This window comes from Chrysochloris asiatica, unplaced genomic scaffold (assembly GCF_000296735.1).
Source record: "Chrysochloris asiatica unplaced genomic scaffold, ChrAsi1.0 scaffold00003, whole genome shotgun sequence".
NCBI classification, from domain to species: Eukaryota; Metazoa; Chordata; class Mammalia; order Afrosoricida; family Chrysochloridae; genus Chrysochloris; species Chrysochloris asiatica.
The window spans coordinates 24,077,608-24,098,514 of record NW_006408521.1 but is presented as its reverse complement, the minus strand read 5'-3'; the positions used below and the strand labels follow the sequence as shown (position 1 = coordinate 24,098,514).

The 20,907-nt window shown below is 49.1% G+C and overlaps 1 protein-coding gene across 1 annotated transcript in view; it reads left to right on the top strand.

Moving 5' to 3' along the window:
• The first annotated feature begins 5,243 nt into the window (after positions 1-5,243).
• Positions 5,244-20,907, top strand: part of CRTAC1 (cartilage acidic protein 1) — a 173,745-nt gene continuing 158,081 nt past the window's right edge. Inside the window, exon 1 of the mRNA XM_006831226.1 lies at positions 5,244-5,613. Within this exon, the coding sequence (XP_006831289.1) occupies positions 5,590-5,613 (24 nt within the window). The 5' untranslated portion in view covers positions 5,244-5,589. The remainder of the gene's footprint in view (positions 5,614-20,907) is intronic.

Sequence of the window (20,907 nt, the reverse complement as noted above, 5' to 3'; positions counted from 1 at the left end):
AGCACCTCTGGTTAGTTGTGCCCCTACCTGGCTAGCTGGAGGAAAGTGTGAGTTCATTATTGACTTGTTTTGTGCAGAAACCCTATTCACATCTGGAGGGCTAATGCTGATAATTACTGTGCTGGGTACTAAATCTGTCAGGTTTAGGCAAGGTGAGGCTCTAAAGCTGGGGCTGCTGCTCACAGCTTTGCCAGCAGAAAAAGGTGAGAACAAAAACCAAGCAAGGTGTGCTCAGATGCTTGGCACTGAGTGAGATTAGTTAATTACCAGGCTCCAGGTGGAGTTTCTGGCTAAGCAATGATCATGGATCAGACAGAACATGACAATCAGCAACTTACCTCCACAATAGAGGGTGGAGGGACCAAGATGCAGAGAGACAAGTGTGGGGATGGTCACTCAGGTACCAGGACCATGGATGGGCACATGGCTTAGATGCCCTTAGAAAGGGGAAGTGGCATGATCCAGCTGGGAATCAAACCATTTGTTGAGATGTGACAATTCTTAATTTAGGGCCCTAGGTTGGGTTTTAAGGGAGCAATGAAATGCCCTATAGTTCCATGCCAAATTGTACGTGAGTATACAAATAAGCCTCTGTTTGAGAAGCAAACATCCACAAGCTTCTCAAAAGATGTAGACGAGTTCTGTAATCTCCCCAGAAAGAAGGAGATTATAAACCACTGCTCTGTTACTGTGGTTCAGAACTGTTGAGTTTGATCTAACTTATAGCGACCCTGTGTATAAGGTTTCCAAGGAGGGGCTGGTGGGTTTGAACTACTGACCTTGCAATCAGCAGTCCAGTGCTTATCCTTCAGTGCCACACCAGGACTCCAAACCACTGCTCTATTGTTGTTGTTGTTATGGGCTTTCGAGCTGGTTCTGTCTCATAGTGACCCTGGTTTCCGAGGAGTGACTGGTGAGGTTTGAACTGCCGACCTTGTGGTTCAAACTGACCTTGCAGTCCAGTGCATTATCCCGCAGCACCACACCAGGACACCACTCCTCTATATCCCTGGAAAAACAGGTTGACATTTGACTCTCAGGGTCCTTAATGATCCTGAAATTATAACTTAAGTTGTGCGTGTGTTTGTTTCTAGAAAAAGGAGCCAATAGATTTTGCTAGATGCTCAAAGGGGTCTACAACCTTCAAGGGGTTGTAGAGCTTGATGTTGTGGTGGTGGTGTGCCATAGAGTCAATTTCAACTCACAGCCACTCCATGTGACAGAATAAAACAAGTCAAATTGCCCCCATGGTTTCCTTGGCTACAATCTTTCTGACATTTCCCCAGCCGGAGCCTCTGAGTTAGCAGCCCCACACTGAAGTACTTCAGCACCAAGACTCGGGTCTGTGTTAGCTTCTCCATTGCCATGGAATGAATTTTGGCTCACAGTGACTCTAAAGAACAGAGTAGAACTGCCTCCACAGGGTTTTCAATGCTGTCATCTTTTGTTTATTAAAGAAGAAATAAAATTGCGTTTTATTTTGAAAACTTTTGAGGACATACAGTAAAACTTCAGGGACCAGGTTTCTGTAGAGTCCAGGTTTTATAGGTAAGATATAATGTTTGCTAATACGCTGTCTTTGGTAACTTTTAAGTATTTCTACATTAGGAGTTTATTTAGGAAACCTCTTTTCTTTACATCAGGTCCTGGTGTGGTGCTGTAGGGGTAAGCACTGAGCTGCTAGCCACAAGTTTCAAACCCATCAATCGCTCCTTGGAAACCTTATACAGGGTCACTGAGTCAGAAATGACTCCATGTCATTTAGCAACAAATTCATGGTAAAATTTAATGGGCTGGGAGCTGAGACCAGAGACAGATGTGGGATCACTCCCAGTCACTCTCTAAACACAAGGGAGCTTCAAAAAGTTCGTAGAAAAATTCCATTTTTCAAGAATTTTTTAAAGCTCTCTTGTATTTGGTCTTATGACACTCAACCTCTTTGAGCCTACTTGCTCATCTGTAGGATAATTGTTAGGATTCCCCTGCACACTACCCACCCCTCTTCATTAATAAGAAGTGGCAAGATCCTGTAAACGGGTGGGAAGGCCCCACCGTCTAGGTGGTCCCACAGCCAGCATATTCTTTCTCTCTGGCCCCAGTTCCCTCCTGTCCACCTCTGCCCTCGCCTTGCTGGGCTTCACTCCAATTCCCAGCATCAGGTCCTTTCTCCCTCTTGTGTTGGGGGAGGGTTGGAGGTGCAACTGGACCCAAAGAAGTTTACATCACAATCTGAGGCATAGCTTTACTATATCTAGCCCAAGGGAGCTGAGTGACCAGATTGGGGAGAAGCATTTTGTTTTTGCCTTGAGCGAATGTTCTCAGAGACCTGTGAGTGAGAAGGTGATGAAGAATGAACTGAACAGGAACAGAGGGTGCTTAAGTTGGGGTTGGACCAGGAAGGACCAACGTTTAAGGCTGAGGGTCAGAGTGGGGGAAACGCTAGGCTTTAGAGGAGGTGCAAGGAGTGGGGTACAGGAACCTTCGAGGCAATGGAATTTTCCAAATGATGTAGCTATGCTGAGGCAGCCTCTAAATGGTGCTTGGGGAAGGGAGGATGTGACATCCCTGTACCTTTCTAAAAAACAGATATGGCCTTCCAAAGACCTTATAGTATCTGTCCAAGGACAGCCCCAAGACCCACAGGCCTGGGGTCAGGAAAGTGCTCTTGGTTTGACACTGTAGGAAAAGCACTGGACTGCTAGCTGTAAAGTTGGCAGTTCAAAGTCACCAGCTGCTCCGCAGAAACCCCATACAAAGTCACTATGAGTCAGATCCACTCAGTGGTGCTGTAGGATAAACAGTGGACTGCTAACCACAAAATTGGCAGTTCAAATCCACCAGCCACTCCGCGGGAGACAGGCGAGGCTTTTTGGGGAGAGGGGAACCTTATGCAGGATTGTTATGAGTTGGAATTGACTTGGTGGCAGTGAGAATAGACTCTTACAGGAAGGAACCCTGGTGGCTCAGTAGTCAAGTGCTTGGCTACTGAGCAAAAGGTTGATGGTTCCAACCTGCCTTGTGATCTGCTTTGATAAAGATTGTTGTTGTTAAGTGCTGTCCAGTCAGTTCTGACTCGTAGAGAACCTGTATAGGGTTTCTGAGGAGCTGGTGAGTTTGAACAGATGACCTTGTGGTTCAAACCGACCTTACAGTTGAGTGCTTATCCTACAGGACCACACCAGGACTCCTTAGTAAAGACTGTTGTTGTTAAGTACTGTCGAGTCGATTCTGACCCATAGAGACCCTGTATAGGGTTTCCAAGAAGCAGCTGGTGAGCTTGAACCACCAACCTTGCAGTTCAAACATCTTTGCAGTCTGACACATTAGCCCACAGCGCCACCCCAGGACTCCCTAGTAAAGATTACAGCCTAGGAAACCTTATGGGGTAACTCTGCTCTGGCAAATGGTGTATGAGTCCGAATCAACTCAATGGTACCGAACATCAACAGCAGTCTAACTGGGATTTTACTCAAGTATTTTACAAAGGTTTCAAAGGGGGCGTGGATAATGGTGATGGGAAGACTGAATTGGATGTTGTTGTTGTTGTTGTTAAGTGCCGTCGAGTCGGTTTCGACCCATAGCGACCCTGAATAGGGTTTCCGAGGCTGTAAATCTTTACGGGAGCAGATCGCCTCATCTTTCTCCCGCGGAGCAGCTGGTAGTTTCGAACTGCTGACCTTCCGGTTCGCAGCCCGATTCGTAACCACTACGCTACCAGAGATAGTTGTTGCTATATTAAGTGCTGTGGAATTGATTCCGACTCATAGCCACCTGGTATCCGAGGAGTGGGCTGGTGGGTTTGAACCGCCACCCTTGCAGTTAGCAGTCTAGTTCTTATCTTACAGCGCCACCCACACCAGTGACACTGATACTGTGAAACCAAGTCCAAGGCTGTGATTTTTATGGTCTCCGACTACCACTTCCTTCACCGCGGAGCAGCTCTTGCGTTCAAACTGGAGGAACTGCTAATCTTTGGGTTAACAGCCAGGCGCTTAACCACTGCATCACGGAGTTTAAAAAGCTAGAAGGAATACCCATGGGACGCTACTTCTTTCCAGAGAAAGATCACAGAGATGTGAAAACAAAGTAGGTCCTGCTCAGAATTTGTCCTAAACAGTCCAGGGTCAGGGGCTTGTTGACGGGAGTCTTCCACGAATGAATACAATGGAATCGTCTTAAGAGTCAAATGCCCAGAGGACACACCAGTGAGTAATGATCAGAAAGGCGGTGGATGGGGAAACAACTCCAGTCCCCTCCCTCTCTGAAGGCGTATAGCCCAGATTTTTCTCTTCCAAAACCATGTATTCCCGATTTCAGAAACCCAAAGACGTCTCTTGGGAAGCGCAAAATTCAGTCAGTAAATACTGAGCGCCTAAGTGCAAGGCTCTGTACTAGGCGCAAATAAGGCCTTGACATCACACAGCTTGAAGGACCTAAGCCAATTTCCGGCCTTGTACATGGGTCTTTGGGGTCCTGCTGACCAAGCGCGTTAGTCTCAAGCTTAGCCTCGCTGGGCCCTTAGTGCAGTGAGGCAGAAGTCATCCCACCCACAGCGGAGAACCGGGGGAGAGGGGGGAACGAGAAGGCGGGAAGCAATACCTGTGAGCAGAGCGGTGAGGGAGGCGGGTGGACGCACCGGGCCAGAGCAGGTGGGTCAGGCTCTGCCCCGACACTGCTGGGGCGAGGGGCAAGGCGGAGTGGGGTGAGGGCACTGCCCGGGAGACGCTGCCCGCAGCCGCCTCGGCTACCGTGCTCGGCCCGCTGCCCGCCTTCCAGGGCGGTAGCGGAGCGCTGCTCTCCATACTGAGCAGTCGGGGAGGCTCTTAGACACGTCCCCAGGCCGGATACATATCGGTTCCGCGCTTGCTCTGCAGCGCGGAATCTCGCCTTCAGCATGGCTCGCGCTGCCGCCCCGGCCCGGCGACGCCAGATCGCTATCTAGGGGTACTGCGAAGGCAGCACGGCTGCGCCCGCGGCCCCTCGGCCCAGCGCACAGGGGTGGACGCGGGGCTCCTGGGCTCAGCGCCCTCCCTTCCCAAGGGACTTCGGCTCCCACCGGCCCAGGGCCCAGCGCCCCACCAGGAGCCCTTTTCCCCACGCCAGGCCCTGCTGCCTCCTGAAGGTTACGCGACGCAGCGGCGGGGGGCGGCGGAGTGCGGGGGGCGCCCGCCCTCGTTGCCGCCTGCGCCGCCGCCCACCCTATGCCCGCCGCGCCGCGCCGCGCCACGCAGCCGGGCCAGCCGGGCTGCCGACTGCTGCCACCGCAATCCCGGCTCCTAAATCAGCGCGGGAGGCACCCCTCCCCCACCCGGCTCCCCAGGCGCCGGGGCCGCGATTGGCCGTGCGGGCGCCCCCCGCCCCCGGGCCCCGGTTCCAGCCGCCGCGCCATTGGCTGCCAGCCTCCGCCAGCCTTTACATAAGCCCGCGCGCGCTCGAGTGGAGTTGTATAAAGCCAGCGAGCGGCGTCGGGGCGGGAGGCTCGAGGCCAGCCCAGGACTGGGGCTGGGGGCGGTCAGAGGCGGCGGCAGAGGCGGCGGCAAGCGCCCGCGCTCCGGCGCCCCCAGGCTGTGGGGCTGAGCGAGTCCGAGGATGGCTCCGCGAGCGGACCCTGGCGTGAGTACCCGCTCCTGTGCCCCCACCCCTTTGGGCAGATAAAGTTTCTCCCGCCCTCCGCGCCCCTCCCGCGCCTCTCGCAGCGGCTACAGGGATGCCATACGGGATCCAGGGGAAACCGGGACTGTGAAGGCGGCGGCGGCCGATTTGCTCACAACTTGCCAAGAGGCACTGGACTCGACTGGCGCTAAGAGCTTCCCCAGCTGGCTGGGGACGAGGCGGGTTTATGGTTGGAGGTGGCCAAGACGTGGAATTGGAGATGTCGGGGTGACAGCCCGCACCTGACTGGGAAGGTGTTGGGGGCGCGCTTGGAGGTCAGCTGTTTGGGGAGGGGGCACAGGCGTTTGGGAGGAGGCGGAGCAGATAAGGCGGCATGTGTAGGGGTTATCAGGGAGTCACCCAGCCAGGGAAGCTACTGGCCTCTGCCGGGCCAGTGCTTACACTACCAGGCAGGAGAAGTGCCACGCGGGCTGGCGCTTCCTTCCCTGGAGTAGCCGAGCTTCCAGGCACAGCGCTGGGTAGCGGAGAGCTCCAGAGCCAGTCCCGCACGCGGCGTAGCTGCCAGCGGCTTTTGCTGGACCGAGGTGTGGTCCCCAAGATTCCAGCCTGCCTCCGACGATCCAGCTTCAGTCGTTGAAGAGGTCTCCCTGGAGGTCCCATGAGGGGGGAGTGTGGAGGCTTCCATGGGCTAGTAGGCCGAGCTTGGGGTCATGGGCAGCAATGCAATTTGCTTCTTTGCAGTACAGTAGTTGCGAGCTCTGGTTAGTCGGGTTTCTGCAGAAACCAACCCAAGAATCCAAAGTCATCCCAACCTGGATGGGAGTGTGGCCAGAATGGCTCCTGGGTTTGGGAGCCTCCCCTTCCACCAAGAATGAGTAATGAGTTTGTTTCTCTGGGGAGGGGGCCACCTAATGTACCTTCTGTGCGTACCTCCCAGGAGGTGCTTTCGCTCTCCAGGAAGAACGCATTCTTGAGTCGCACTTGAGGTGTCTTCTGGGATGAGTGCAGGACTTCCCACGTGAAGCCAGGCAGGAAGGAAAGGAGGAGGGTCCCTGGAGGAAGAAAGCTCATGCTTGCTACCTTGGCTGGAAAAGCTATTGATGGAAGGTGTTAGACTCTGACGACTTGGGGCCAGAGATACGACTGAATTAGAGCTAATTCCAAGATGGCACTACCTCACTCTCAGCCACGGGGAGGAGAGGTGGAGAATGGATATATGGGGGGCATGGTGGTTGTTCCAATATGGCACTTGAGGAAGCATTTTCTCCCTCTCTATAACTTGATTAAGAACACCCTTCAGGCAGCAGAAGTCAAATTAAGAGGCAACAAAGGCACAGTGGATCACACGTAGAATATTCTGGTTTCTGGTTGGTACTGATGGACTGTGGTGGGTTACCTGTTTTGAAGCAGCTCAGTGTGAGCTCTGCCCTTCACCTTTACCCTGTTCCTGAACATGGGTGGATGTTTTGAACTCCAAGGGTAGATTGAGATCTTTCATGGGGCTGCTATTCCATACCCTCCAAATCAGCTTCATCCTCTGCTTGCAATCGACAAGACCTTATCTCCACTGGGAATTGTTCAGTGAAATACCTGCTTGTTGAGCTTTCTTTTTCTTCTCCCCGTCTGGGTTGCATCTGGTATTCTGAACCCTGATATTTATTCCTAGATATTTGGCTAATAAGTCCTATTGATGCACAGGGGAGTCCCTTGTGAATGTGTGGATCAATGACCGGTGTAATTGTAGGGGTTGAAATATAGATTCATAGAAGTTCCGGTACTGGGAAGGCAGATCTTTTCAACGGTTTATGATAGTCTCTTGTTCTCAAGCTTCATTGCCTGACTATAGAAGTGGTGGAAGCTATGAGGTGGAGCCGGATCCTTTGTGTCCAGTAGGGGGCGCCAAAGGGCGTCTAAGGCACCCTGCTCAGGACCACTGACTTTCTCACTTTTTGCCCTTCACTGGCCATAACAACTTTATGCTGTAAGCAAGCTCTGGCCATGGCCCCCAGTTGTCATTTTCTTGATAGAAGCCCTTCTACCATAAGCTTCCTGGATTTGGGGTGGTCCTGTGACCTCAGGTCCAATGGGACAGGTGCAATTACAACATTCCAAGGAAAGAGCTGGTGCACAGCCCCACCTTCTCTCTGAGGCCATCACTTTGTGCTCGGTGCTGGTGTATTCTCTGAACTCACTTAAGGGCTCACAGAGTCAAACATATTAGAGCTCTGAGAGTCGAGCCTTACAGAGCACTGAATCCAAACACATCCCCTAGTACTTGGATGCATACATATTTACCGATGAGGAAACTGAGACCCTATAAAGGCAATTCTCTTGCCCAAGTCACACAGCTATCTGTTTGGGATTAGGTCCTAGGCCTCCATTTCTCTACTCCCCAGAGCTCTTCCATGCCAGGGAGCTGCTCCCCCTTTACTGTGGAGTCCAACACAGTACACAGTAAGTATTCACAATTGCTGACTGACCAGACTTTAGTCAATTAATAAATTTGGTGAATCAATTATTCAGAGCAAAGAACAGATGAAGTTCAGGTCATGTTGCTGTTGTTAAGTGCCGTTGAGTTGGTTCTGACTCATAGCGATCCTGTATAGGGTTTCCAAGGAACTGCTGGTGGGTTTGCACCGTCGCCAACCTTGTGGTTAGCAGTCTGGTACTTACTCTACGGCACCACTCCAGGATGCCTGGTGATAGAAATTATTAATGATTTTATCCCCTTCTTCCTTCACTCGCTTGTCCCATTATTGTAAGTGGTGGTCTAGGCAAAAGCAATGTGATCCCCCTTTTCCAGGCATGCATTTAGGACTCAGAAGAACCCTTACCTTATAGCTCTTTCTTTCCTCCACCAAGGTGTGCCCCAGTGGGGTATCTCTCCTGCTGTCACGCTGGGACCTCCCAAACTCTAATCTTGGGTGAAGCGGAGTGTTTGCAATCAGATTTTGCCTTTTCTCCCATCCTTCCTGCCCCAAGTTCAAGGTCAGAGTGCTAGGATGTTCTATTTTTGAAAAATCCTTGTGTTAGGGCTTCTTGAGTGACCTGGAAGATACACCATCCCCACTGTCCTTTCTTTGGTTTTGGAGGTCTGACTGGTGACATCTGAGCTGGGCCCAGAGAAGGAGGTTGCCCCTATGCTATCCTGTCTGTATTGCTCACCCCACCTGTCTTCTTTGCACACTGCAGGGAGGAGCTTGCTTGGCTTTTCCTTGGTGCCTTGGCAGACAAGGCTGGCCTACCCTCATGAGAAAGCTAGGCGCTGTCACGCCATAATTGTGAGAAGCAGAATCCTCTGTGTCCCTATAGTTCACCCAAGGGATGCTTGTTGCCAGGGACGATGCTCGTGTTTCCTTATCTCCCTCTGGCTGACAGACAAGTTGGATCTTCATCTTCTGGGGTGGAGGGGACGAGATAATATGGACCATCCAAGAGCAGGAGTTCCTGTCTTTAAAGCAGAGTTCTGAGAGGCTGTGCTTAAGATCCTGACCAGTTTGTTCTCAGCTTTAGCTAAAGAACGGTGCCTGTGTTCGCAAGGCTTGGTCTAGTTCTGGATAAGGCCAGAGGAAAATACATTCACAAAATAGGACTACAGTGGAGGATTTCTGTTTGCACATGGGCAGGGGCATAGAGCTTGAGAAGTGGCATTAGGCAAGAAATCTTTCCCATTCCTGAGTCCTGTCAGGCGGCTGACCCTTACCTCATCCTTGCTGGAAAGACAGCCTAGTGTCATGGAAAGGACATAGGGTTAGAATTAGGCTTCTCTGCTTACTGATTTAAGGAGCTCTGGTAGCGTAGTAGTTACGAGTCAGGCTGCTAACCTGAAGGTCACCAGTTCAAAACTACCAGCTATTCTGCAGGAGAAAGATGAGGTTTTCTGCTCCCATAAAGATTTATAGTCTCAGAAACTCTGTATAGGGTAGCTCTGAGTCAGAACTGACTCCACGGCACATAACCAACCAACCAGCTTACTGATTTAGGGACCTTGAGCTTCAATTTCCCTCCATGCTAAATGATATGCCAGCAATCCTTAATGGGAATTATTGTTGTTAAGTGCTGTTGAGTTGGTTCCCACTCATAGCAGCCCTGTATAGGGTTTCTGAGGAGTGGCTGGTGGGTTTGAATTGCTGACCTTACAGTTAGTAATGCAGTGCTTGTGCTACTTGCTCACACCATGACGCCTTGATGGGGGTTTTGTTGTTGTTATTAAGTGCCATCGAGTTGTTGTTAAGTGCTGAGGAGTGGCCGGTTTGAACCACCGGCCTTGTGGTTCATAGTTCAGGGCTAATGCTGTACTGAACATCTAGAGATGCTCTGCAGTGGGTCTTTGGGAAGACGTAGAGGTATTCAGATGAAAGGAGCTGGCTCCCTGGGAACTTTTCCCAGCAAGCAAGACTGAATGTCCAGGTTGGCCCACCAGCCTCTGCTCGCAGCAAAATCTGGACTGATGGACAAGGTCTGGGCAGGGCTCCCTCTTTGCCTTCTTCTCTCTCCCACCCCAGGGTTTTCATTTGGGGGTTCTGCCATGCTTGGGGAAAAGACATTTTTCCGGTCCCAGGATAATTCTGAATGTGATGGAAGGCCCTGAGCTATTGATTCCTAAGAAAGGATCTTTCTGCTGGGAGAAGCCTTCCTTGGAGCCCAGTGATTTAAGAGTGCTGACAAATCCGTGCTCACCCAGCCTCCTGCAGCTTGCAGATACAGGCGTCCAAGCCAGCCTGGGCTCTGCGAAGGATTTCTGGGGAGCCTGGCTGGTTGCTTAGGGGACAGAAACCTGTGAACTTTCCTTAGGAGGAAGTACGAAATCAATTGGTTCATTATCACACCAAACACACCCTGGACCAGTTAAGGCATTTAAAAATGGGAAGTAGCAAAGGACTGGGAGGTTGTATTTGGAAAGTGTGAAGGGGTTAGGGAGAAGGAGGGAATAGGGAGACCTTTTCCCCACTGAACCCTTCATGAGCTTGATCTTATGGAAGTCCTTGGGCAGTGACTGGAACTGTCATTCTCAATGGGGGTTATTTTGGCCCCCAGGGGACACTTGGTAATGTCTGAAGACATTTTTGATTGTTACAACTGGATTGGGCCTTCAGATGGCATCTAGTGGATAGAGGCCAGGGATACTGCTAACTATCCTACAATTCACAGAACCCAAACTCACAGTGGCCCTATGTAGGGTTTCTGAGATAGAAATCTCTGTGGGAGCACACAGTCTCATATCTTTCTTCCTCAGAGATTTGAACCACCAATCTTGTGGTTAACAGCCCAACACCTAGCCCACAGTGCCCAGGGCTCCTTTTGCATCAGACTGCTCCCCACAACTATGAATTATCTGGTCCAAAATGTTAATAGTTCTGTGGTTGAGAAGCTCTGGATTTGGGCATAGAACCACAGTGTATTAGAGGCGAGAGAAGTGTGAGGAATAGTCTCTGCCAACTCCCGCATTGCACATTGAGAACACAAAGGTCCAGAGAGGTGAAGGGACCAGTCAGGGTCACACAGCAAACGAGTGGCAGAGTTGGGTCTAGAAGAGAAATCTGCTGTCTCCTGAGACATTTACCCATACTCCTCCAGAATTGCTGTGAAAATTCAATGTGGACTGTGAAAACAGAAAATGATGAAGAGACTATTATTAATATTGCTATTATTAAGAATTTGGGAGTTTGAAAAGTTCTATTTCTGGTTTTTACACTGACTCATTGTATAATATTGGGCGAATCATACCCCACCGCCATGCCTCTCTGTGAGTTGGTATGGGTGGTGGCCTTAGCAAATAATAGTATATCATAATCGTTATCTCTAAAGATTATGCCCTTCAAAAACCCTAGACGCATTTAAAAAAAATAAAATAAAAATTTTCCTTGAAAGAAATCATGTTGACTTCGTAAGAAGCAAAGCGTTTACTTCTTGGAAAAATTCCAGTACCCTGGCCCTGCAAGTTGGTTCCAGCCCAGGAAATCTGATCAGCATCCGGAGGAGAGACTGATAACTCCACAAATGACAAATGACTAGATTGTCCCCACTCCCTCCGGGAAGGAGAGGTAGCAACTTCTCCCCCATCCTGTCGTGCTCAACCCTCTTGGCCCAGGGAACTTCTGCAAGGAACTTCTGTGAGGAGCGGGAAGGCGTGTCATTAATTAGTAAAACCTTGTTTACTTAACAGACATATTCTTAAAGATCTCTTCCAAGGGACGTTTTGACATATTACTTTAATTAGCCACAGAAGAATCGCGAATGTGGAGAGTGTAAAATGACCCTTTCTCTTGTTTCCAGTTAGTCTTATCTTTGTTTGCACCCGACAAGTACAGTGACAAGGTCATGGAATGCTTGCTGAGCTCAGGGAGCATCCTGTGGTTGTGGACTGCAGGTGGGGATGCAGGGACCCCATTTCTCACATAAGCCTCCACCTAGTGGAGAGCAGCTGCCTCGTGGATCACAGGGACGTTTCTGTATCTCCATCCCCAACCCAGTCCTGCTTAATGGAGCTGCCAAGTCTTATAAATCCTGACCTAACTCCAAGGTGGGGTCAGGCCTGGAGCCTGAATTTTCTCCTAGATGGGCAGAGATAGTTTCTTGCAGGATTGGTGGGTACAGCCTTCCTGTTTACCCCAGTTCATATTACTTGGGAGTCCTTTGGTGATTAAAAAAGATTAACCTCTTGACTATTAACCGAAAGGTTGGCAGTTCAAGTCCACCCAGAGGGACCTCGGAAGAAAGGCCTGGTGCTCTGTTACCAAAAGATCACAGCCATTGAAAACCGTATGGAGCACAGTTCTACTCTGTACACATGAGGTTACCAGGAGTTGGAATCAAGTGGGAGACAACTGGTTTGGTTTATTTGGTTGGTGTTGGTTGTCGAGGGCCCATTCCTAGTCTGGTTCTCTTAGTGATCAAGATTGGGTTAAATCAGTTAAGGTGCCTCTCAGGGAACTGTGGTTACATCTCTCCTATCCTGACACGGGGGATAAGGGAAGGGGTATCATATAGACTTTCATCCTTGGTCCTGCCAGGAATTTCCGGCAGGTCCCAAGGCTCCGGAGGCCTCGGTTTCAGTCCAAGTGATCAGAGGAGTTGGACAGGCCTATTGGTGCCAGCAGTCTCTGTCTGTGTCATGTGATTTTCCCCTCCACCCTGCTGTTTAAGAACGGACTCTTGCTTGAAAGTCATAATCATCACCTTTCATCTGAAAAGTTTTGTATATCCAAAGACCCTTCTGCAGGTAGAGAAATAAGAGTCCCCCATATGGAGAAACCTTGCCTTGTAAAGCAGTGTGGGAGAAGACATTATGTCTTGGTTTTGACTATACAGTGTTTAGGAGCCCTGGTGGCTCTGTGGGTTAAGTATTCAGCTGCTAACTGAAGAGTTGGTGGTTCAACCCTACCAGCGGCTCCTTAGGTGACAGATGAGGGTATCTGATTCTGTAAAAATTTACAGCCTTGGAACCCTACCCGTTATGAATCAGAATTGGAGTCCTGGTGTGGCCTTGTAGGATAACAAGGTCAGTGATTCAAGCCTACCAACTGCTTCTTGGAAACCTATACAGATAGGGTTGGTATGAGTCAGAGCTGACTCGATGGCCCTTCACAGCAACACGAGTCAGAACTGGCCTGACAGCAGTGTTTGCTCAGTAGGTTCTCGTTGAGTGAGCCAAAGATCAAGTGACTGTAGGTGACCATTCGGGGCAGAGGCAGCCCTTGTATTCAAGTGTCTCTCCAGAAGTCCCTGGGTGGCATCAACGGTTAACACCCTCATCTACTAGCCAAAAGGTTGGAGGTTTGAATCCACCCAGAGGCACCTTGGAAGATAGGTTTGTTGATTAGTTTCCAAAAGATCACAGCCTTGAAACCCTGGTAGAGTAGTCCTCTACTTTGCACATGAGTCGCCAGGAGCTGGAATCAAGCCAACAGCAACTAACAAACACAATAAACAGAATTCAAAGTCCAGAAAAAACCAAAGTGCATCTCCAAATTTATCTCAATTAGTGAGGCCAGCTCTCCTTCCAGCTCTTTCCCAGAGCTAGCACTTGGTAGCACCAGGGATGTATGAACCTCCAAAGGTGCCCACTGGTCAAGCAGGGTTTGAGGACCCCAGGTGGGGCTACCCCATGAGATGGTGGCCAGCTTCTCCTCACCACCTCTGACTGCTCTCTCCCCCCATCGCCCCCTCCCACCTCCTCTCTGCCTGCAGCAGTCAGCAACAGTAAACTCAGTACAGGTTTACCTTGCTTGAAGCTGAAAGAATAGATGAAAATTTGTATTTCCACCCAAGACAAACTAGGGAGTGGATCATTGCTTCACGAAAAAAGATTCCCAGGAAGATGCTTTTAAATAGCAAGGTCCACTAATGCAGTTAAAATGCTGTAGTGGGAGAAATCAGGTCCACAGGCCTGGAAAAGAACCCTGGAGGTCACCCAGTGCCCCCTAGCCCCCACCCCGATATTCAGATACCCCCTGTGATACTCTGCCACCTGCACATTGTGATCTGAACAAGGTTCTAAATTCAGGTCTGCTCATGTCACGGTCCTGTTTCTGCCTGACTCTGCCCACGGTAGATGCCCGTCTCAGGTTCTGCAGGTTGGACCAGATCGTCAGCCTCCTCTGTTCCCTCTTTCTCCCTGCACCCCAGATCCTGCACTCCAGTAGCAGCAACTGCATTACCCATGTGTGAGGAGCTGTGTCACATCATGCCTTTGATCCATAGATCCCCTTGGAATGTCATCAGAAGCCTGAATCACCTTCTCCTGAAAGGCTTTCCTGCCTGCCCTGCCCACGGGTCTCATTAGAGATCCATCTGGACTTGGTGTCTAGTCTGAACTCATTCTCCTCTATTGTGTCTCATCCTGGAAGACTGGACATCCTTGAGGCCAGGGACCCTGCCTTGTTCATCATTTCTAACCTGTGGTGCTGTAGAATAAGCACTAGACTGTTAACTGAAAGGTCGGCAGTTCAAACCCACCAGTTGCTCCCTGGAAACCCCATACAGGGTCCGTGTGTCAGAACTGACCTGATGGCACTTTAAAGCAACAATAACCTACTGGCTTGTGAACATCTACTTCATGCTAAAAGAATGACTATGTATGTGAAGGCATAATGAGGGGTTCAGAGTCCTGGTGTGGCACTGTAGCATAAGCACTGGCCCACAAGGTTGGTTTGAACTGCAAGGTCGGCTGTTCAAACTCACCAGCCGACGTAACAGCACTTAATAGCAATGACAACAACAACATTTAAAGCATCAAAGAACACCACTAGGGTCCCTTGTTGTTGTTAAGTGCTGTCAAGTCGGTTTTGACTCATAGCGACCCTGTACAGGGTTTCCGAGACTGTAAATAATCTTTACGGGAGCAGAAAGCCTCATCTTTCTCCCATGGAACAGCTGGTAGTTTTGAACTGCTGACCCTGAGGTTAGCAGCCCAATTCGTAACCACTATGCTACCAGAGCTTCTTGACGTTGGTCCCTAGACAAATTAATAATAGAAGCAAGATTATCCCTCAAAGTCCAGTCAGCATTTGGTACCTGCTTCTGGGAGGGGAGCACCTCTGAGGTTCAATTCCTCAAGTACTTCTTAGCAGTAGTAATAATATCGCTGTTGCCACGTGGCACTGTGGGATAGTGCACTGAACCACAAGGTCAGTTTGAACCACAGAGTCGGTGGCTCAAACTCACCAGCTACTCCTCAGAAACTCTATACAGGATCACTCTGAGTCAGAACCAATTTGATGGCACTTCACAACAATAACAACAACAGACTTCAGGTGTGCATCATGCCCAGAACTCCCTGCCTATTATCTCATCTCTCCCTCCCAGCAACCCAGCCAGTGTTGTTTCCCATCTTACAGAACAGGAAGGCTGAGCAGTTCATAATGCTTAGTAAGCCTTACACAGAAGGCTAGGCGGCTCCATTTCTTCTCTCATTTTCAGAAGCATCATTTCATGAGTCCCTGGTCTCTCTGGCACCTCTAGGAAGCAGCCCCTAGCCCCCAGCCTCCACCCTCCACCCTGCTGCGGTCTCTCCTTTACAACACTCCTCACCTATACTGCCAGTGTTGACTAGTTTTGCCCTTTGGCCTTCCACCAAGAAGCACCCCACCCCCACCCCCCAGCACCTTGCATGCTTCCAGGCTCATGGTGGGTCTGCAGGAGGTGGTGTTAGGGTGAATGCCGAGAGCAGCTTCTGTTAGCTCTTCTCCAGCGTTTGTGTCCGCAGCTCTTCTGCTGGTTGCTGGGTAGAACCGGAGGGCCAGCCCTTGTGGGGTGGTGAGTTCCCACAGCTGCCTCTCTCTCTCATGTGTCTGCTCTCCGGCAAGGATTTGGAAAGGGTCTCTGCCCCTTCCCGGCTTGCTCCCAACATCTGAAGCCTTTGAGGTGCTTGCCTATGTAAGAACTTGGGGTGCTGTCCGTGACTCTTTGGGTAATTAATGAAGAACTTTGTGCCCTGAGAATTGCCTTGGAAGCCTCTACCCACAGCTGCCTGACCCACGTTGAAGAATACAGGTTGCTTGGTTACCAGTTTTCAGACCCAATTCAGGAAGGTCCTGAGGCCACAGAAAACTGAGTTTGGCTGCATGTGACCCACAGTCATGTAGAAAGACTGAGTTGAGTGCTGTACTGTGTGAGAGAAAGGAAAAGAATCAAGATGTGAAGTTCCTGCGAGAGGCGCTCACGTAGCTGTTTAACCCTGGCAATTCAGTGGGTCATATTGTCCTCAGCTTACAGACGAGGACACTGGAGACCTACCAGCAAGGTTAAGGAGCATGTTCTAGGTCACCAGCTAGTATCAGGTGGAGCTGAGATCCACATCCAGGTCCCTGACTCCAAACTTTGGGGTTTAGTGTAGTGGAGTTTTTTTCCCCCCATTCTTTTCTCTCTTTATGCTACTGAGGACTGTTAAAAAAGTTTGCTTATAGAGCATTTGAAAGAAATTATTATTACAAAGTAATTCTTATTGTCTGAAACACAAGTGCTACCACCTCGGCTCCTTGGTTAGACCCTTCTTTGACCCCTCCCCTGCAGGGGTAGCTCACACGTTGTTTGTTGAGGCACCTGGCACTCTGGTTCCCGTCCCCTTCTGCTCATTCCCACGTTTAACCTTTAGCTTCACCTCCTCTGGATCACCTGCCATTGTATATACATGGGTGTTACACTTCTTTGATTACCTGGCTGCTCCCCTTTCTCCTGGGAAAGCTCCTTAAAGTCAAGGACCAGTGTTTCTTCATCTTTGTATTCTTAGAACTCACTACATCATTTTATATACAAGTACATATCCCTCTGTGTAGTTACTCTGGTACCACTGCTGCCTTTGACTACTGCTCATAGTGTTGTTGTTGTTGTTGTTGCTAAGTGTTGTTGATTTAATTCCAAATCATAGAGACCCTGTGTAGGGTTTCCAAGGAGTGGTTGGCGAGCTTGAACCACTGACCTTGTGGTTCAAACTAACCTTGAGGTCGAGTGCTTAGCTATCCTATGGTTCCACACTAGGACTACTCGTAATAATTTAGTAAACAGTAGGAGGCTTTCTGCTCCCGTAAAGATTTACAGCCTCGGAAACCCTGTACAGGGTTGCTATGAGTCGGAACCGACTCCACGGCACTCAACAATAGGTGTTTGATACACAAGCATTCCAGGAAACAAATCGTTTTAATTCAACCAACTCTTCAGTTGTTCTATTTTTAACTTTTCTACATGTTCTCCCCAAAGATTCAGATGCTCACTGTGGTGTGACAGATTTCTGGGACCAAGCATGTACAACACGAGGTCACTCTGGATGCATGCTGCCCTTCTGATTCGGGAGGGACCAGCCTGCTCTACTTTCTTCTCCAAACTTTGTATCTCCCCTTCTTTGATTTTCTCTTCATGTCCTCCAACAAGCTGGTGATGGATTTCAGTAGCAGAAACATCTTTCACTTCAAATCAAATTGCAGCGTATACTCCCATCTTGGGACCAGGAGTCTGGGGTAATGGTTCTCAACCTAGACTGCCCGTTAAAATCATACGGAAGCTTCTAAAAATACACAGCACCCAGGCCCCACCCCAGACTAATTAAGTTAGAAATTGGAGGAGGGGCCTGAGCAGCAGTATAGTCCTAAAAACTCTGAGGTGAATTTATTGGGCAGCTAGGGTTTGGAACCACGGGTCTAGAGTCAGGTGACTAAAAGTGTGGTCTGTAGACCAGCAGCTTGGGCATCACCTGGGAGCTTGTTAGAAATGTGGAAACTCAGGCCTCCCTCGAGACCTGCTGAATCAGAATCTTCATTTTGTAACAAGATTTCCAGGTGATTCAGAAATGTACTGCAGTTTGAGAAACTTTGCTTTAGGGAGAGAATTGTTTCTAGCTAACTGTACAACAAATTAGGAGCCCTGGTGGTGCAGTGTGTTAAGCATCGGGCTGCTAAACTAAAGGTCAGCAGTTCAAACCCACCACCTGCTTCTCGAGAGGCAGTATGCGTCTGTGAAGAATTACAACCTTGGAAACTCTGTGGATCAGCTCTACTCTATGCAGTAGGATCGACTGGTGTACACTGGGTTGGTTGGTTGGTTGGTTGGTTGGTTGGTTGGTTTTTCTTTTGGAATAAAAAGTTACAAGCAATTTCTAGTAAAAAACAAAAGGTACCAGGCACCATGATGGTTTCTGGGAACGCATTGGTTTGCATCTCTATCTCAGCCTGACACTTCCTGCCCAAACCCCATTCTCTCTAGGCTCTGCCCTTTCAGGGCACCCCTTTTTTTTTTGCCTCCTTGACCCGACCAACACTTGTCATCTTTGTATCTCTCATTATCCGATCTGAGTCAAAATCTCTCATTGTCACTCTATGAATTATGTTTATTGGACCTGGAGCTGAAAAGGAAGTGTATTTTGAGGAGTCCTGGTGTGTGGTGCTGTGGGTTAATGCCTTGGACTGCAAGGTCAGTTTGAACCACAAGGTCGGCAGTTCAAGCTCACTAGCCACTCCTTGGAAGCCCTATACAGGATTGCTATGAATCAGAACGGACTCGAAGGCACTTCACAACAACAATGCTAAACTGAGCTGCGAGTAAGCCTGGGGATTGCATAGCATTAGGATTGATTTTGAGGGGCTCTGGTAGCACCTTGGGTTAAACATCAGACTGCTAACCACAAGATCAGCAGTTCAAACCCTCTAGCCGGAGAAAGATGAGGCTGTCTGCTCCCATAAAGACGTACAGTCTTGGAAAATCTAGGGAACAGTTCTAGTCTCTCTCAGAGGGTCGCTGTGAGTCAGAACCAACTAGAGGCCAGTGGATTGGGGTTTTTATGATTGATTTCAAAGCCCTGGTGAAGCTGTGATTAAGCACTTGGCTGCTAACCAAAAGGTTGTAATTCAAACCCACCCAGTGGCTTTTCATGAGAAAGAGCTGGTGATCTTCTACTGTAAAGATACCAGCCAAGAAAATCCTGTGGTATGGACAGTTGGACTCTGACACCTGGGGTCACTGTGTGTCAGAATGGACTCGATGACATCCAGTGACATGATGATTTGAGCCCCTTAACTCTCAGGTAGGTTCTGGAGCCAGCCTTCTACGTTTGCTGTGGTAGACAGCCTGCTTCCATGACTCAGGGGCTGCAGCTAGAACTCTGCTTTTCAATGCATAGTTTGTGAACCAGGGAGTTTGTTAGTATCTTAGGCCCTTCTGCAGATCTAGTGAGTCAGAATCTGCATTTTAACAAGATCCCAGATGATTCATGCATATTAAAGTCCTAAGAGGCACAAAAACACTGGAATAGAACAGTGTTTCTCAAACTTTGCAACGTAATAGAATCACTTGAAGAGCTTTTAAATATCCGATGCCCAGACTGCATCCATGCCAACTCAATATATCTGGGACAAGACCCAGGCATCAGCACTTTTTTTTTTTAAGTCCCTGGTGATTCCAGGTCCCTGGGTGGCACAAAACAAGGACCCCTGGAGTCACAGGTTAAACATCAGCATTGTTAGCTTATTGTTAATGGTTCAAACCCACCAGCCAGTCCTCGGAAACCCTATACAGTATTGCTATGAGTTGGAACCAATTTGACTGCACTTAACAAGAAGCATAAAGGTTGGTGGTAGAAACCCACCTAGAAGTGCCACAGAAGAAACGCCTGGCACTCAAGTTCTGTAACGATCACATCCAAGAATGCCCTACAGAGCAGTTCTACTGTGTAACACATGGGGTCAAGTTTGAGCAGCGTTCCTTACACTTCAAAGGTGCCTTCCAATCACCAGAAATCTTGCTAAAAGGCACCTTTGACTTCATTAGGTCTGCGGTGGAGCCTTAGATTCTGCAATTCTCACAAACTCCCAGATGTTACTGATGTTCCCCCTTATCCCCATCCCAGGGGAAATGATCCACTGGTCTGCCCATGCCAGCCGAACGATGGTTTTTTTCCTCTTCAGTTTTGGCCTTGTGAGGGAACGTCTTTAAAACTCTGCTGAAAAGCCATTTTGTACAAAATGTTGAACAAAATTTTGCTGAATATGCTCAGAAAGGAAAATCACTCGGGTTGGTGTGGAGTTTGTAGAAGAAGCTGGAGGGGGCTACTACAGGTGGGCTTCTGAAAAAAAACACCTTTAATCCATCATAGAAATTTAACGCTGGAAGGGACCTTTAAAGATCTGCTCCCAGGTCCCTTATTTTAGAGACGAAAGCCAGAACCCAGTGAGATTGTGACTTGTTCGAGGTCACCAGGCAAAGTAGAGGTCAGACCGTAGGTTCGCTATTTCCTTTTCAGCTTGCTTTAGGTTATTTATCTGGAAATGGATAATGCGGAGTAGCTCCTTCTTTCATACGCCTCCTTTAATTAAAAGTTCTACTTATCAGAGGAAAAAGTAAAACTCAACAGGCTGGATCATGGTTCTTGCCCCCGTTGTGGCCTTCTCTAGGAAATTTCTACTAGTTAGACGCATATTACCCTAATAGAACTTGTCTCCCTGGTGGCAGTGACCCAAATTGCAGGCATGGTGCCTGGGAGGAACTAACTAGCTTCTAGAAGGTATGCCCAATGCCACTTTTTACTTCCATGCCCACTGCCAGGGTTGTAAGCAGATCCCAGCACTCTTTCCAAGCAGTTGGACTTGGTGCTCAAGTTGAAACTCGTTTGCTGCCCCTGCAGTAGAGGGTCATCCCTTTGGACTTAGAAGTCCAGTGACCTTCAGATCCCTGTGCAACTGTAGGTATGTTTACACTAGTTATTAAATGCTCTTCAGCTTCCCATTGCTCCCCAGCTGCTCATTCTCCAGTTGTGAGTTCCCTTTATCCAACCTAACTTTCTGTCAGTTGCAGAGTTCTGCTAATGTG